General features: G+C 40.5%; 1 protein-coding gene across 3 annotated transcripts in view; it reads left to right on the top strand.

Annotated features, from left to right (window-relative positions):
* Positions 1–5,002: 5,002 nt before the first annotated feature.
* Positions 5,003–16,647, top strand: part of atrx (ATRX chromatin remodeler) — a 31,106-nt gene continuing 19,461 nt past the window's right edge. The window contains exons 1-18 of one of the 3 annotated variants that reach the window (XM_053428262.1): positions 5,003–5,202; positions 6,636–6,694; positions 6,859–6,908; positions 7,025–7,146; positions 7,446–7,526; positions 7,653–7,774; positions 7,859–7,926; positions 8,482–10,757; positions 11,207–11,279; positions 12,201–12,367; positions 12,465–12,608; positions 12,719–12,833; positions 12,938–13,037; positions 13,276–13,479; positions 15,254–15,395; positions 15,500–15,609; positions 15,868–16,014; positions 16,098–16,275. In XM_053428262.1, coding sequence (XP_053284237.1) covers positions 6,641–6,694; positions 6,859–6,908; positions 7,025–7,146; positions 7,446–7,526; positions 7,653–7,774; positions 7,859–7,926; positions 8,482–10,757; positions 11,207–11,279; positions 12,201–12,367; positions 12,465–12,608; positions 12,719–12,833; positions 12,938–13,037; positions 13,276–13,479; positions 15,254–15,395; positions 15,500–15,609; positions 15,868–16,014; positions 16,098–16,275 — 4,153 coding nt within the window. In that variant the 5' untranslated portion in view covers positions 5,003–5,202; positions 6,636–6,640. Of the gene's footprint in view, positions 5,203–5,947; positions 6,277–6,635; positions 6,695–6,858; positions 6,909–7,024; positions 7,147–7,445; positions 7,527–7,652; positions 7,775–7,858; positions 7,927–8,481; positions 10,758–11,206; positions 11,280–12,200; positions 12,368–12,455; positions 12,609–12,718; positions 12,834–12,937; positions 13,038–13,275; positions 13,480–15,253; positions 15,396–15,499; positions 15,610–15,867; positions 16,015–16,097; positions 16,276–16,647 lie in introns of those variants that run through there. The other 2 variants (XM_053428260.1, XM_053428261.1) reach the window with 2 other exon arrangements.

Genomic DNA, 16,647 nt, shown 5'->3' with positions numbered 1-16,647 from the left:
CTGAAATGCTTGAATCTATATTTTGGGTAAATAGAAAATAGAGGCTCTGGTTGTTTTTTTCGTACTTATATGTGCTGCTGTTTAACGCTGCACATCTTCACTGTAGCAAAGGCAGACTGAGAAATGTCCACACATTCAGTTAAACCAACCTTTATTTTTTTTAAAGAATAATACTAATAAGTCTGGATCTCTGTGTCCTCTATGGTAGATACGGCTGTGTATACAGTATAAACATGCATAGCCGTAGCTACTGTTGAGGACACCGAGGTTCGGACATCTGTATTATAAGAAGAAAAAAAAGAAGGTGATTTAACTTCATAAAAATAACTTGTACAACTCCAAAATAGGATGTTGCGTAGGTCAGTCACTCTTCACAACTGCTTATAGTTGCTCTCCAAACATCTTTAAATAGGCATATTAAGATCAGGGGAAATCCCCCCCCCTCCAAAAAAATTCTGGGAATGCTGCCGTCCGGCCCCTGGAAATTGGTCCTCAGTTTTGCTTAAATCCTGATTACGGACCTGTATACATGTTTAATCAAATACAAGTATCAGTAATTAAAGTACTTGTCAGAGCCAATATAATGTAATAAATATATAGAAAATAGTATTACAGAGTTAATCCAACTAATGATACATCATATAAAAATCCTTTCTTACTCACAATTAGTTTTTACATAAATAAATAATAACCATGGAAAGCACCTCCTAGTAATTATGTAATGTGATGTAACACTAATATTGTCCAGGGTTAGGGTTAGGGCTGAGGAGTGTAAGACAGCTGAATAGTTTAACGATATATCAGTAATACAAGGTTTTAGTGTGTGTGTGTGTGTGTGTGTGTGCGTGTTAGTATTGATTTGAAACCTCAGATACTTTGCATCTCTAGAGATATTGTATCACTGTGGCATCTTCCTGATTAAATAAAGGATGTATAAGTGGTGGAAAAAAATCGAAACCTCAACAACAAACTGCTGCTATATAATAATTTATTGACGGGTAAAAAATAAATTACATTTTATAATAAATAAGAAATAACTTATGCATATTATATGTGTCACTTAATAAAATATGGTCAATGCAAAGACTTCATGTTTTCACTTCGGTTTCATTTAGGAGCAATTCAGGATTTCCTTCACCAAATGGTATAGAGGCGTTGGATGGGGCTCTAAATCGGTACAGTTGACAATCTGAAAAAAAAAGATTTTTAGGAACTAAAATGATGGAGAGTATTTGACATTTTTGACATGATTTGGTTTGGGAAATTTCTAAAAAGGTGATTCACTCACATGCAAGCTCCTCTTTGCCTTTTCTTTGTTGTACTGTACCACTAAACCGGTGAGTTTTTCCATGACGTCTAAACTCGTGGTATTCAGAGCTTTCTCTGCCAAGCAGAAAAACTCTGTCTGTGTAGAGAAGCGCACAGTTAGTAACAGCATCTTGCATCTACTAAGAAGAATGCTTTTTACAATTAACTCAATACTTATAATCAAAAGGGTTTCCAACATACCCAACAGGTTTCGAAATTTGGGTTTTCCTGCTCTGATGACTTAAATGACAAATTATTAAAAAAAATTAGTACACAATTGAACAAACAACCAGTCGTGAATTTCATAGTTTACTCACCATGTTCGTTATCAGTTCGGATGCCTCATGGTGGATTTGTTTCAGCAAGTCTTCTGGAGTGAACTCTGTAGGGCTCGGCAGAGTTGCTGAGGAGACGGTCATCATCATCATCATGAGTGTGAAACTTTGAATGCTGAAGTTCTTCATGTCTTTGAAATTGTTCGTGGGCTTGCACTGACAGGTTGAGCAGTAAAGCTGAGTAACTTTCAAACTCTTACTATTGATGCTACTTATATTTTCACCACGCTGACACTGTGATCTATATCACACGTCAGAGGTGGAGGACACCAAATAAGGATGACGATGATATGTATCAGTGTTACCATCAAGAGTTCCACTAGGTGCATATGTTATCTCCCACCAAGCAGTTTCCAGGTAATTCCAGGCTGGTCATCGCTGTGGGTTAACATATGATGAAGTTTGTTTCTTGTGTGGAAGGATATGGTAAAATCTAATCGCCGAACATTACATCATATCAAATGACGAAATACCCTGATTTCACATAGGAAAAACTATGACCGCCAATGTAAACTAACTGTTTCATGATGGCCGCATGCTCACAGTTGAATATAATTTAATGGAGCCTTTCCACAGCAGACATTATGAGTTTTCAGAATAACACACGAGGAACTGAGGAAATGAATGATGATCCAACATCGTTCCATTAAAGTGACAGTGAACTGCAGCCATTGTTAGGCTAACCAATATCATTAGTAACCCCTACAGTATCATGGCAAAATGATCACGGTGTGTGGGCACATGGGAAACCATTTTGAGTCAAGTTTTATAACCTTATCCCACACATTAGGAGGAGGAAAATTTGACAGGGGAAAACAATTCTTGACTTTTAGTTGGATTCTAAATGATAAGACCAACCGCGAGGGGTATTAGGCTGCCACATGCAACTTCACCATTAAATATCACTAAATTCTACACCCTGAACCTTTCAATTCAATAGATCCAGATAGATTTGTGTTTGTATCTGCACTGAATCACACACACATTCATGGGTCAGTTCCCTTAACATGTCATTAATGTTTAAAAAATAATAATCATCGAGCCATTAATTATTCACCAAAATACACACAGTCTCGCGATTTCTAAGAAAGTAAAAAAAAATGTCCTGGATCAAAATTTTAACAGACTGGGTAAAAAGAAATCCTGCTTGGTGGATGTACTGAGCGTTACACATTAGTATTGATGAAACAATTAAAGATATATCTGAAAATAATAGAAATATTACTAAAGATAGTTAATTAATTATTAATGCTAGTAATCATATCTGTTTTTGAAAAGGCAGACCAACTGAGAAGTCAATGAAAATGCTGCACCTTTGTTTGACTCTCTGAAGTCTGAACGGTGACACTAAAAACCAACAGAGCGACTCCCTTCTGAATTGATACAGTTATTATCATTGCACACAAGCACATTCACATCATATTTTACATTTACTATTTCAGCAGCAGGATCATTTTTACAGCTGCACCACCAGCTGACAAACATTGAGGAAGAGCCCCATCTTCAGGTAATCATCTGCAAGTTTTGGAATCCACAATATTCACAGCACAGCAATTTGTTAACAAGGCAACATGGAGGCCACGAGACTGGGAGACACTTTCAGTACAGGAATTAAATTATCTGACCTGTGCACAGTTATTGCAGTTGTAATGTGAAACTTGAGGGTCCACTTTTTTTTACTAAATATCAGGACAAACTCATCAGATCCATTGAATAAACCAGTGAGTCCCCAAATGTTCTGCTTCTGACCCCTTATAAATGAGTGATGCACCATCTGAACTGCTTAGGTAACTGTCTGAGTCTGTATTAAGACATTTTCAGAAAAGTCTGCTTTCATATTTACATACTTAACTTTAGTGATCACTCTTTTTTTCACAACCAAGTTTCAACCAAACATTAAAAACTTCAATAATACTCAAACCGAGAAAAGGAGATGCATGTCTTGTCATTACAGTGCAGATGTCTTGTTGAGCATGAAAGTAAATAAGTAAGTAATTTTGGTTTTAACAAAACATGTGATTATTTCTGATTATAATGTGACTGTTTTAATCTGACAAACACGAAAAGATAATCTATGTTTATGCTATAGGACTATGTATTGCAGACCTGCTTTACCATGTATCTTTCTGATGTTACTCATGATGTCCTGAGTCAGCTGTGATCAAATATAGAGATATTGTGTGACAGAATATTTTTTATTATATTTTCTGATAGTCGAAAAGGCATTTGTGGTTTAGTGCAACACTTCCATATGTTTGTGTGTTTTTTCTAAGACTGTTCTTTGTTCGTTGGAATAATATTTACATATATTACATGTTTTTGCATTGACAAATTCTGGTGTGGTTAAAAAAAGAGTCAACATTTGTTTTGGATGTATAACAAGGTTAGTCCGAATAAATCTAAAATATACTGAACGATTTAGGACACAGCTCTTACTTTGTATGATGACTGAGATAAATAATATACAAGTATTCAATTTGTACAAGGGAAAGCTGGATCTCAAGATAGTAATGATTAATTTATTATACAGAAATAGGATAGGGGATAGCCTAACTCAGGAAAGGTAAATTGCATTTCCATTTTATATTCAATAAATGTCATTTTGTACTATGTGGGCATTTCTGACACTAATACAACAAATTGTTCAAATAATTCAGATTCCAACATAAACCCTATAAGATCCCATGATTATGATCCCATGGGTATGATTTGGTCCTTAGGATGTTGAGGAATTAAAGGAATTAGAAGCAGTCCAAACTACAACAGGTGTTAACACATGAATGACTAAATAAAAATGTTGTATAAGGCTGGGCAATCAACAAATTACTATATTCTACGAAGAAGATGAAAGTAAATATACGTAAAAAAAAACATAAGCCTTTATAACAATGTACTGCTTATTATTTGTTCACTGGGGAAAAACACATAACTGATCTAATTCAGATTTAGAAAGTGCCTGTCATCCTCTGTCCACATAGAATCATTTCAAACCTTAATATTTACTTAAACTTAAAGAAGATATTGTGACATTTACCATGAGGATTATTGATATCGAGAGTGTGAGAGAGAGAGAGAGAGAGAGAGAGAGAGAGAGAGAGAGAGAGAGAGAGAGGAAGAGAGAGTGGGTGTGTATGTGTGTTATTACAGCTGCGATCAGGGAAACAAAACAGCGCGCCGTTCAGCACATCAACAAATGAATGAAATGGAAATGGAGCCAGCAGCCCGATCCTTCCCAGGGAACATAAGTCCCTCGGTGCACCGACGAATCGCAGGTCTCCGGAGGGGCCGGGCCAGTCGGAGTGGCAGCCCCGTCTGCGGCGCTCAGCCAATGGGAACACGCACAGGATTTAGGCTAGATGCGCCATTTTACTGCGTTCACAGCCATCCGGCAAGATGGTCCCCTCGCTTTGTCTGCCCTGACCGGAGTTGTTTCGCTCTTTTGCGGCTCCTCTCGCCTCCGCGCCATCGCAAACCTGCGAGATTCCACCGGCCTTTTTGACGGGAAACCCAAAACAACACGCGTCTCCGGCGGTCGAGAAATGACGACGGCGGGAAGCAGGTACGGGCGCAGCTGAATGTGTTTGTTTGGACCAGTCGGTTTACATTGGTCACTGTGCTGCCTCCGCTAGAGAAGAGCCGGACTATGAGTGCCCGCCGCTAGCGAGCTAGGCTAGCCGAGTTGTAGCTGTTAGCCGATTAGCGGCGCAGCCGGCAACATTCAAGTTCGTAGGCACACACGCAGCTGCAAACGTGCACATTGCAGGGTGTTGTCAATGCGATTAAATCCCAACGGTGCTCTTTAGTGTCCACATGCTATGACTTGGTCTGCTGTTGTTGCTAGCTATATGTTGTGTTGCTACTTGTGGCTAGTGCTAGCAATTGGCCGGGCTGCGGTTGTCTCGCAGCTTCGCGCCGCGGTGCAGTCGGATCCGGATGGGAAGGCCCGTGCATGCATCCCCCCCTCCCTCCCCGTTGCATCGCATGCACTGGAGCCTGGACTGCAAGGTTGCCAGGGCAACGTGCAGCAGTAAGAATAAGTAATCTCAGCGAGAGCTAAACCGGCTATTGTTAGCTAGCCTCCACCTGGTGTCGGTGTTGTGTCAGTGCTGAGCGGGGGAGAGAAGCGCTGCCAATGGAGAAGTGTGAGCTGCTTGTTGCACCGCCGGGCTCTTTGTTGTGGAACGGGGGCTTTTTGGACCCATTTCAGGCCTGGTAGCTGCGGGCGGAGTAAGAGCAGCTCCTCGCGATCTAATCAGCTCAGTGTGATGACGCAAAACACCCAAACAAACAGCAGCGCCTCTGTATCAGAGCGATGTGCCGCTAATGAATCCTCATCGGCTCGATAGCAGCAGAATAACCCAGATGCTGGGATCGCGATGCTCGCCAGCGCTCTCCGGTGTTCTCTGAATCTACTTTTGTTGTGGTCTTTCTGAGGCACTGACACGAAATAGCCCGACCATTGTCTGTTAGCTTTGCCATCGCTGGGAACTGGCTCATAGACCCAACAAGGGTTAGAGATAACTTATTTCATCACATTTTATTTATGTAAGAGACTCTTGTGACAGCGCAACAACGGGTGATTAAAGTATTATGTGATTTAAAAAAAAAAGAGAAGAAGCTTGGATTCGCAGTGGTAAGTTTCCCTCCTGCTGCTAGGTCTGTCCAGCTGTAAAAGCTCGTGCTGTAAGTCTTATGCAAAACAGTATGTCAGTAAATCTAGTCGTGCAGTAGCAGAGTTTAGCCTTGACTTTTGCACCAGAGTTCCTGATGAAACGATAACAACTGTTAAAAAATCCTAAAATTTAAGCGGCCTCAAAATTAAGCTTCTTATGGAAATACAGAAAGAATGGAAAGTTATATGAAGTACTGACAGTGCAGTTTTGTATGGTAACAGTAAATGTATTAAATCCTTTTGTTTTTCCCAATCCCTAAAATGAAGGTTCAATGTGTTAGTATTCTCATTAGGAAACACATTTTCAAATCTCTTTGCAGGTAATATGAGTCTGGATTCTGATTCAACCCTCGACCCAATGGCAGAGAAAGCAGAGGAGGTAAATAAGCAGTCTCTCTGGCTGGCAAATAATGTGTGTTTACATTAGTGTTGACAATACTAGCAATGTAAACGATTCCTAGCAGGCTCATATTTAACTGTCTTTGTAAATATAATTTGTTCTAAATTGTCATGGTACTCAAACAAATCTTAAATCCCTGTCAGCCTGGTAGCTCCAGAGAAAAGATGAAGCCCTCTTCCTCTCGCAGCAAGAGGTGAGGAGCAGGTCTCTCAAATGAGGCACTCATTGTATTTGTTTTCACTTACATTCTCTCAAAATGGCACAGTCACTGCTTCAAGTGTTCAAAGTCCTTGTGCTAACACATTACAGGAAGCCATCTACTGCAGCTAAGCACACTGGACCGAATGAATCCGACTCCTCCGCTGAGAGTGACAATGAGGGTGCCCCCTCTGACAATCCTTCCGACAGTAACACAGGCAGCACATCTAAAGGTATGAACTATAGAGGAGCAGCGTTTCTTACACAATCTCCATTCTATCTACAGCAGTGGCTTTTGGGGGTGGGGGGGGGGGGAAATGAGGGGTTTATTATTGTGATTGGCCGATGAACTGACAGGTCTATTATAAAATTGTAAAAAAAAAAAAACATACAAACCAATTAAACTATTGTGAACCACAACTGTCTAAATAACAGTGAAGACCTTTTCCTCATACTTGCGATATCATTGATTTCGATACTGTTGCTTAATTAGATGCTGATTGTGAGACACTTCTGCTATGTCTCTCTGTAGGCACTCTAGTGATGACACCAGCTGGTAATGACAACAAAGGTGCCATGAAGCTGAGAGTCGATTTCAAACAGAAACCTACAGGTAAGTTTAGCCCGTGTTCGAGCATTGGTTGCACTTGACTGTAAATCGACAGTACACAGCAAGAATTCATTCAGTCAGTGGGTAAAAAAGTTAAAGGAGGAGAGTTAAAGCAACCAATTTCTTTAGGCCTTGTAACAGATGATGCACTGCAGAAGAAGGTAAACTGCACTGCCTGTGGAAAACAAGTAAACCAGTTTCAACGCAACTCTGTGTATGAGCATCCCGCACTTAAAGTACTTATTTGCAAGGTAAGATGGTTCAAATACACATTTCACATTACCCCTGATATATTTCACAATGTTTTGGTGATCCCATATTTCCTCTTCCTCTAGTCATGCTACAAGTATTACACAAGTGATGACATCAACAGAGACTCTGAAGGGATGGACGAGCAGTGCAGGTAAGACGTTTTACACAGCACCAACCAAACATGATTTATCGGCTTAAGTGTGACACAACAGAATGAAATAAATATTTTAAAAAAATCTAATCTTAAAAAAAAGAGAACATTTTAATTTTACCATGATACTTCTCTGTGGAGGACATTCTTCGATCATTCTTGAATGTCCCTTTGGGGTTGACATGTCATGAAATACATGAAAAGTACAGCTTTTCTGACCCTTTTATCCATTGTTCAGATATAGATTAGGTGATAATGATCAAGTACTTACAGTCATAATTTTGGGTCTTTCATGCATGTTTTCTTTTACAGTTTATCTGGAAGTCAGTAATTTACTGCTCCTCTATGTCCATTATTCATGCCGCCCACAGTCGAGGTGTGTGTGTTTGTGTCTGTGTCCATCAAACTCCAGAACTATCATGCAGAAGCTATGCAAATCGGTTAAAGTAATCAACCGCTTAACGTGTAGTATGGAAGTCAGGATAAATAGTACTGACTATTCAAAAATACCTCATTTGTTTAATGCCCTAAAACTTTTCAACTTTTCCTCCCCAGATGGTGTGCTGAAGGAGGAAAGCTCATCTGCTGTGACTACTGCAACAATGCCTTCTGCAAAAAATGCATTTTGCGCAACCTGGGCAGGAGGGAGCTGTCAACCATTACTGATGAGAACTCAAAGTGGCACTGTTATATCTGCAGATCAGAGCCACTTCAGGATCTAGTCTCCAAATGCCACCGTATCGTGGAAAAACAAGAACTTCAGCAACCCAAGCCAGGAAAACCAGATAAAATAGAGGAACGTGAGAGCAAGAGACAGAAAAACAAATCAGTTAAAGAGCACAAAGCAGTTGTCAATGGAAAAGAACACACCGAAGGCTCAGGGATTATGACATTTTCCTTTAAAAAGCTGCAGGTACCCAAAGAACTTATAAAGAAAGTAAAAAAGCTTGTTGAAACTACAACTGGTCTAAACAATACATTCATCCAGTTCATACAGCAGGAAGTTGAGGAGCAAGAAGATAAATCTATCAGGTGTCGGCATTTGAAAGCCTTCAAGGCTGTGCTTGCTGATTTGAAGAAAGCCCACAGTGCTTTGGAGGTAGCTTTGGAACCTGAGTTCAAAAGCATGGAGTTTCAGAATGGTAATGATGGCCAACATATTGCAAGAAAGACCAAGACTGTACCGCCCCCTGTAGAAATTGATAGTATGGATACTGAGGGGAATGCAGTTGATAAGGTTGATGTAGCAGAGAAGTTGGACAAGGAGCCTGTTGATGATCTGGATGAGGATCCCATCGATGAGCCCATCAAGGAGCCCATCGATGAGCTGGATGAGGAGCCCATCGATGACCCCATCAAGGAGATGGATGAGGACCCCATCAAGGAGCTGAATGAGGAGCCCATCGAAAAGCCCATCAAGGAGCTGGATGAGGAGCGCATCGATGAGCCCGTCAAGGAGCTGGATGAAGAGCGCATCGATGAGCCCACCAAGGAGCTGGATGAGGAGCCCATCAAGGAGATGGATGAGGAGTCCATCGATGAACCCATAGAGGAACCGGATGAGGTTCCTGTCGAAAATCCGGATCAGGAGCTGGACGAGGCGCAGCCTAATGAGCAGGAGAGGGACAGTGATAAAGTTTCAAGGGAGATTAAAATGAAAGACTGCCAAACTGAAATTGATCCAACCAAAAAGATAATAAAATCTGAAGAATGTGAAGATGACATGGTGTCAACTGGTGAGATGTCCTTGGATCAGGACATCATGTCTGTACCACCTTCTGTTCCTGAAGAGCTTTTTCAGATGGTCGAGAGTCTTGCAGATTCCACCAAGCTCTCACAGAGCAACACAGATTTGATTACACACACTGATGCAAGGTCAAATGAAAACTCAACAATTTCTCAACGCCCCCACCCCAAGGTTAAGAACCTTATAGTCAAGCTGACTCCAGTCCCCGTCGTCACAACATGTGGGTCAAGGTCCTCCAGGTCCAAAAATAGAGAAAACAGTGGGAAGATGCAGCAAAAGTGCAAAGCAGATGATGGCAAGGAGAAGTGTGATGCAGTAGATAGGACAGTAAGCCCACCTCCTAGCCGTCGCTCTAGTAGAGTTAAGACCACCCCTTTGAGGAAGCAGGCGGAGAAAAAGGACAAGGTAAAATCCTCTGAATCAGAGTCAGAGGAAGAAAGTAAGGCGAAGGTCAAATCATCCAAGAAATCCAGTAATGCCAAAAAAGAGGATAGTAAGCATACCAAGGCCAAGGAGAAAAAGACCGCAGACTCTGACTCGGATGAAGTTCCACCCATACTGCTAGAAAAGGCTGCAGAAAGCCACAACACAGATGAGGAAGAAGGAAGCAAGAGTGTCAAAAAGCGCTTATTCAAACTAAACAACACATCCACACAGGATACAGACAAAGCCTCAAAACGTAAGAGAAAGTCTGAAAGCTCTGAGACAGATACGGAGAAGAAAAGTAAAAAGACTCCCAAGAAGAAGAAGCAGAACGGCTCAAACTCCTCCGACTCGGACTCAGAGATCAAGAGTGAAGGCACAGCAAAGAGAAGATCCAGCCGCGTGCAGAAGAAAGAAGAGGCAAAACCGGATGAAAAAAATTCGACTGAGAGGAAGGCAGCAGCCCGCAAAAGGTCATATGAAAAGAAGCGCAAAGGAAGGAGCTCTAGCTCAGCCACAAAGCTGCAGTCTTCCTCCAGTGAGGATGATGAGGAGCAACAGGCTGATGATGGCTCAGGAGAAGACAGTGACGAGCAAAAGATCAAACCCATCGTGGAGGAGAACGTGGTGGGAGGCAGTGGTCCCCTCCAGCAGTCCTCAGGTAATTTGATGTAGTGGAGAAGAGAGTTTAGATGTACTCCGCTTGACATCTGCTTTATTGTCACACATTTGAGTCAACCTGAGCAAACCTGAACTTCATATGTCTTTTAAAAAGAGTGTAATTTTGGGAACTAAGCTTATTGGCTTTCTTGCTGAGGTAAGATGAGAAGACAGAAACTTGTCGGATGTCTCTACTGCCAGACACTAGTTAGCATTGTTCAAAGCTAGCCTGGCTCTGTCCACAAGTAAACAAATGTGCTCCCTAGCTCCTCTGAAGTGCCCCCAAGAACATGTTCTTTTTAATTTGTTTAATTTTCACCAAAAACGGAGGTTTAAAAAGTAACTTTCTTATGTTTTGCCTTGCAAGAAGAGAAAGGGGAAATTTCACAATATCTAACTGTAACTTGCAAGCTCTTCCAATAACGGTATATTTGCTCTTTGGATATGTAGGAGATGAGGTGGAAGATAACGCGGAAGTCTCTCAGGTCAGTGGAGATGATGACGATGATGACCCAGAAAACAGGTACATACTCAAATCACAACAAACTGCAAAGATTTACTGGGGCTTTTCACCCTATTATATTGACTTGGTTTTGAGAGCACACTGCACTGTTTGACTAACCAAACACAGTTCGGCTGCTCAGTCTGGTCCTCAATGAAGAATTTTGTGTTTAGTTTTTAATCACAACGCATTTATCTCTCTGGTTTATTCCAGAGCATCAGATTTTTGCAAACATTTTTTCATCACAGATATATTGGTATTTACGTCTGTTGTCTGTTATGCAACTTTTTCCCAGGTGATCATGTAGAAATTGAATCTTGGAGTGCTCCAATGCTGTCATCCAAAAGTTTGTCCAGCAGAGTGTGCTCTGACTCTATTGTTTTCAATATTTGTGTATGTATATGTATTGGTCCTACAAACCCAGTATCAGTTGGGCCTTGGTAGAGCATAAAGGAGGCAGAAAATAATGTATAGATTCCGCTGTGCAAATGTTGTTTGTGCTTACAGCGCATCAGCACTGGCCTCAGCCCTCATCACCAAACTTCCCAAACTTGTTGTCTTTCCAAGTTGAGAGTTTGTGGTGTCTTCTAAGTGTCTGGCTCCTCCTTTTCAACCTGAGACTTGCATTCTTTTTGTTGTCGTATTTTTAACCGCTTCTTCAGTTTTGTGTGCGCAATGTGTTAGGAATGGCATTGACACGTCCAGGCTTCAGTGATTCTACAGACCTTTTCCTGCTTTATTGCTGCACGGGCAAGCTCTGACTTTTTGCATATCCTTTGCTAGGTAGCTGAAAGGAAAACTCTTTCAGGTTTTGGGTTCTCACAAATGTCTCAAGGAAAATGACTTGTTGTTTTTAATGGGTAGCAATTATCTCCCCCTGTAGTCAAACTAGGGAAACACTTAATGTTAACCTGCTGTGTCTGTTATTTCTTTCCTCTGAAGGATTGCAAAGAAAATGCTCCTTGCCCAAATAAAATCCAACTACTCTTCGGGAGCAGAGAGCTCCTCTGATAATGAAGGCGAAGATGAGGACGAAAAGTCCCCAAAAGTTAAGAAAGAGGATGATGATGATTATGGTGATGAAGAGGATGATGAAGAGGATCAGCAAGGTAGCATACATTTGTTGATTATAACCAGTTCTTTTTAAATAAGCCTGTTTTATTGTGCGTTGCCCTAAATTATTTTCTCTCTGTGGAGACGATTCAGGTTCTGATGTCGAAGTGAAGAAAAGTGGCCAACGACACAAATTGCTTCGTCATAAACTCTCGCTGAGTGAAGGTGAATCGGGAGAGGAGAAAACCTCCAGTAAAGAGAAGAGCAAGGAGGGCAAGAAGAAGTTGGGGCGAGAAGGTGTTTTTTCGACTTTTAAGTCTTATCTAATTATTTTGGTGCCAGTAATCTGAGTTTTGTTAAATCAAATGAATTTTGTTTTCCTTGTCCTCTATTTGTCTGTATAACAGTGGACAGCGATGACTCTGAAGACTCAGACTTTGAGAAGACGGGGTCCAGTGAAGAGTCTGCATTAAGCGAGGAGATTAGCGACTCAGAAAACGATGTGAAGCGTCGAAAAACAAGGTGAGAAACGATAATTCCATCCACTCACTAGTGGCAATTTTTACTGCCACTCCATGTAAATCGATATCCTGCTCATGCTTAAATGACTTCTGCTTTGTTTGTAGAGCTTCAAAGAAGAAGGATGAGGAGAAACAGAGAAGTTACAAGCAGAAGAAGAAACGACGCAGAATCAAAGTTCAGGATTCCTCATCCAGCAACGAGAAGGTGCTTAAGATGCAGTACACTTGGATATTTGAGTTTATTTTATTCATGGTAGGATTTGCCAGGAGGAGGAGATGGGCCCGAATAACATTTGTCAGTCAGGTCATGCATGACACACAAAATGTTGTTTGAACTCAACCCTGGGAGTGTTCAATTATTGAAGTCACAAATTAATCTTGGGGTTACTTTTTCCCCTATGGGCTGAAGATCAGAAGGCTGAATTTTATGTTCATTTCCACAGAGCGGGGGGGAAGAGGAGGAAGAGGGGGAAGATGGTGAGAACGGTGAAGACGGAGACGACGAAGACCAAAAAGGACGCAAAAAGATTCGCAAAATTCTGAAGGACGACAAGCTGCGGACAGAAACGAGAGATGCCCTGAAAGAAGAAGAGGATAGGAGGAAACGTATAGCTGAGAGGGAGGCACTCAGGGAGAAACTTCGAGAGGTAAAAATGAAAAGTCCTGATGTCAATCTGAAGAGCAAACTGTGTTAAAAGCGCTTAGCTGTTAAATTCATCAGGTTCGTGTAATCCCCCTGATTAAACTGCATGCAAGGTAACATTTTTCAATGTTCATTCGGTCCTCTGATACAATTTCAGGAATTTCCCCTAGGAAATTGGTTCTTGGAAGAAGGAATGCATAGAGCTGTCTCAGATTACAGCAGCAACCATTAGTCTATTGACACAACATTTATTTGCTATTATGTAGTGTATTGCTATGGATTATTATGATAATCCATTGCAGGAGATAAGAGACCTTATCATGAACAATATCAATATGGCTACACCTTCTCAAATGAGATGATTCGCTGCTTTTCTTTTTCTTGTTTAATTGCAAAAAACAAGCAATTAGAATAAGTGACTTGGGGCTTTTAGATATTGTGACTATTCAATGGTTTAATACGTTTCTCGCAACTTGTTAACAAAATATGTTGAAAATTTAACCAGACTAATTGGCAATGAAATATTTAAAGGACAAAAACAGTCCAACCAGGTGCTGATTCCCTCACTGTCTCAGGAACCAAACAGCTGTAGAATCTTCTATGGGTTTTGATTTAAGTAATTCAATTCCAGAATCTGCTCAGGACGGTGATAAAAGCAGCAGCAGAAAACGGCGATTATATTGAAATTGTTTTTTTTTATTAATCGGTGTTGTAGCATGTCAGTAACTTTCCTAACGGTGCACAGGGTCAAGTGTTTCCAGCAGAGAATGAAGTGTATAATGTATTTTAATTGATTTAATAAAATAATATACTTTGTGTAATTTAGCTTTTTCACCCTAAATCTGCGTAGACAGATTTAGGGTGAAAAAGTTGAGTATGCCCATACTCAATATCACAACAATGTGAAGTAAACCCAAGTCCATTCCTTTCAAAAAAAAATATTGGCCCTTTTCCAAAGGAATTAAGCTATGATGAAAACTCAATTGTAAAGAAGCATGTGCGCCCACAGTAGTTAATCTCTACGTTAGTGAGATTCCGCTCTTTTATTTATTATAGTTTGTATGTGCAGTTTTAGTTTTGATGATGCAGTCAATGCTCATGGGTATGGATGACACCAATATTAAACATATCTGTTGAGATGTTCAGCTATTATTAACTTATTATTAGGGCCAGAGCAACGAACAAAGGTGAATCTGTAGAGTTCAAGTCGGGGGCCATAGTTTTTTTTTTTCCTTTTCAGATATGTTTGAAATCATTATTTGGAAAATTCCTCTCCCGCAAAGCTTCTAAACACTGGTCAAGTTATCACTATTTGTGTTTTTAAATCTTCTCTACATCCTATGCACTCACACAGTCTTATATGAGCACTCACCCGCCTCCATTTTCAGAAAGTTGAATCTTCTAAACTTTTGTGATATTACACAGGGGTGAACTCAGTCCTGCTGTATTGTAACTGGCAGCATATAGTTAATAATTAATTAAACCATTGGGCTTTACTCTGAAAAATATTGCTGCTTTTTTTCAAAGTTTTAATTAATTATTATACCTCCATGGGCATCTTAGCATCACTACTACATTATTGGACTAATTATAAGTACTGTTCATTAGATTTAATCATACAGTATATTAATGATGACAAAAGTTTATTTTTGAATGAGCTGGCCTTTATGAAACACTTGAAGAATAACAGGTACATGATAAAACTCTATCTCAAGGATATGAAAGACACTATCGGACATTGGTTGTAATAGTTATAAAAACTATATTTGATCTTACAGGTGATTGTAGTGAAGGAGTCTTCCCAGATCACGTGTCCCATCACCACCAAGCTGGTGCTGGATGAGGACGAAGAGACCAAGGAGCCATTGGTTCAGGTGCACAGGAACCTTGTCACAAAGCTAAAACCTCACCAGGTTGACGGTAAGGACAAGGTGATCAGGATTATTAACACACGCTATTCTTTATATGTAATTGCAAGATGCTCATGACTGGTCTGGCCCTTCCGTCTTTTTCTTGTATTTCAGGGGTTCAGTTCATGTGGGACTGCTGCTGTGAATCTGTGAAGAAGATCAAGAAGTCTTCTGGCTCCGGCTGTATCCTCGCCCATTGTATGGGCCTTGGAAAAACTCTACAGGTAAGGAGGAGAGAGCAATATGTTGTTCCAGCTGGATAATTGTTCTAATGCTGCACAATGTAAAACAAAGATAAAACTTCCATTGTACAATTCAGTATGTATTTTGATATAAATCCAACAACTGCCTTTTGCAGCTGGTATGCTCAGGTTAAAGTGTTGTCTACCCTCAAGAAGAGCCTGTCAAACCTTGATGAGTAAATCACTTCCAAAGTTGTGCCGCCACATTGTGTTTAACTGTATTTCTTTTTTGGCCTGTAGGTGGTGACATTGCTTAATACTTTGCTGCTTTCTGAGAAAGTGGGTTTCACCACAGCACTGGTGGTTTGTCCCCTGAACACTGTCCTGAATTGGCTTACCGAGTTTGAGAAGTGGCAAAAAGGAATGAAAGATGAGGAGAGTTTAGAGGTAAAGACTTGTCACTCTCCCAATTCATGAACCACTTTTCAAAAATCCATGCATATCTTAGTGATCTTTGCCGTGTTTAACAGGTGGTTGAGCTGGCCACAGTGAAGAGGCCACAGGACCGAGCGTACGCTCTCCAGAGATGGCAAGAAATGGGCGGGGTTATAATCATTGGCTACGAGATGTACCGAAACCTGACGCAGGGCAGGAACATGAAGAGCAAGAAGCTGAAAGAGATCTTTCAGAAGACACTGGTAGATCCAGGTATGCTGCTCTGGCTTAAAACCTTAACTTTAACTGAAAAGTTAACAAAGAACAATTCTCCCCTATATATGAAATCTAATGAATGGGAAGAGAAACACTATATAGTCAGATTTTCTATTCTGATTTAGGTATTTTTCTGATTTGTGCCTTCAGTCTGAATGGTTGCTTTAATTGTTTTGGTTTATTTAAAGCACTGCAAGCTTTCATTCATTATAGCAACCGCACTTGTTGGTCTATCTAGTCATAGTTGCTTCCTCTGCTGCAATCACTTTCTTTTTTTTGTCAAAAGTGATTGCAGTTTGCTACTCAAGAATATTAATTTATATACACTACATTTAAAATAATAATTCTGCTCTTACTTGGTTACTTTAT

This window comes from Pleuronectes platessa, chromosome 8, assembly GCF_947347685.1.
Source record: "Pleuronectes platessa chromosome 8, fPlePla1.1, whole genome shotgun sequence".
NCBI lineage: Eukaryota > Metazoa > Chordata > Actinopteri > Pleuronectiformes > Pleuronectidae > Pleuronectes > Pleuronectes platessa.
Note: the sequence above shows the minus strand (reverse complement) of the source record. Positions and strands in the feature narration are given on the sequence as shown.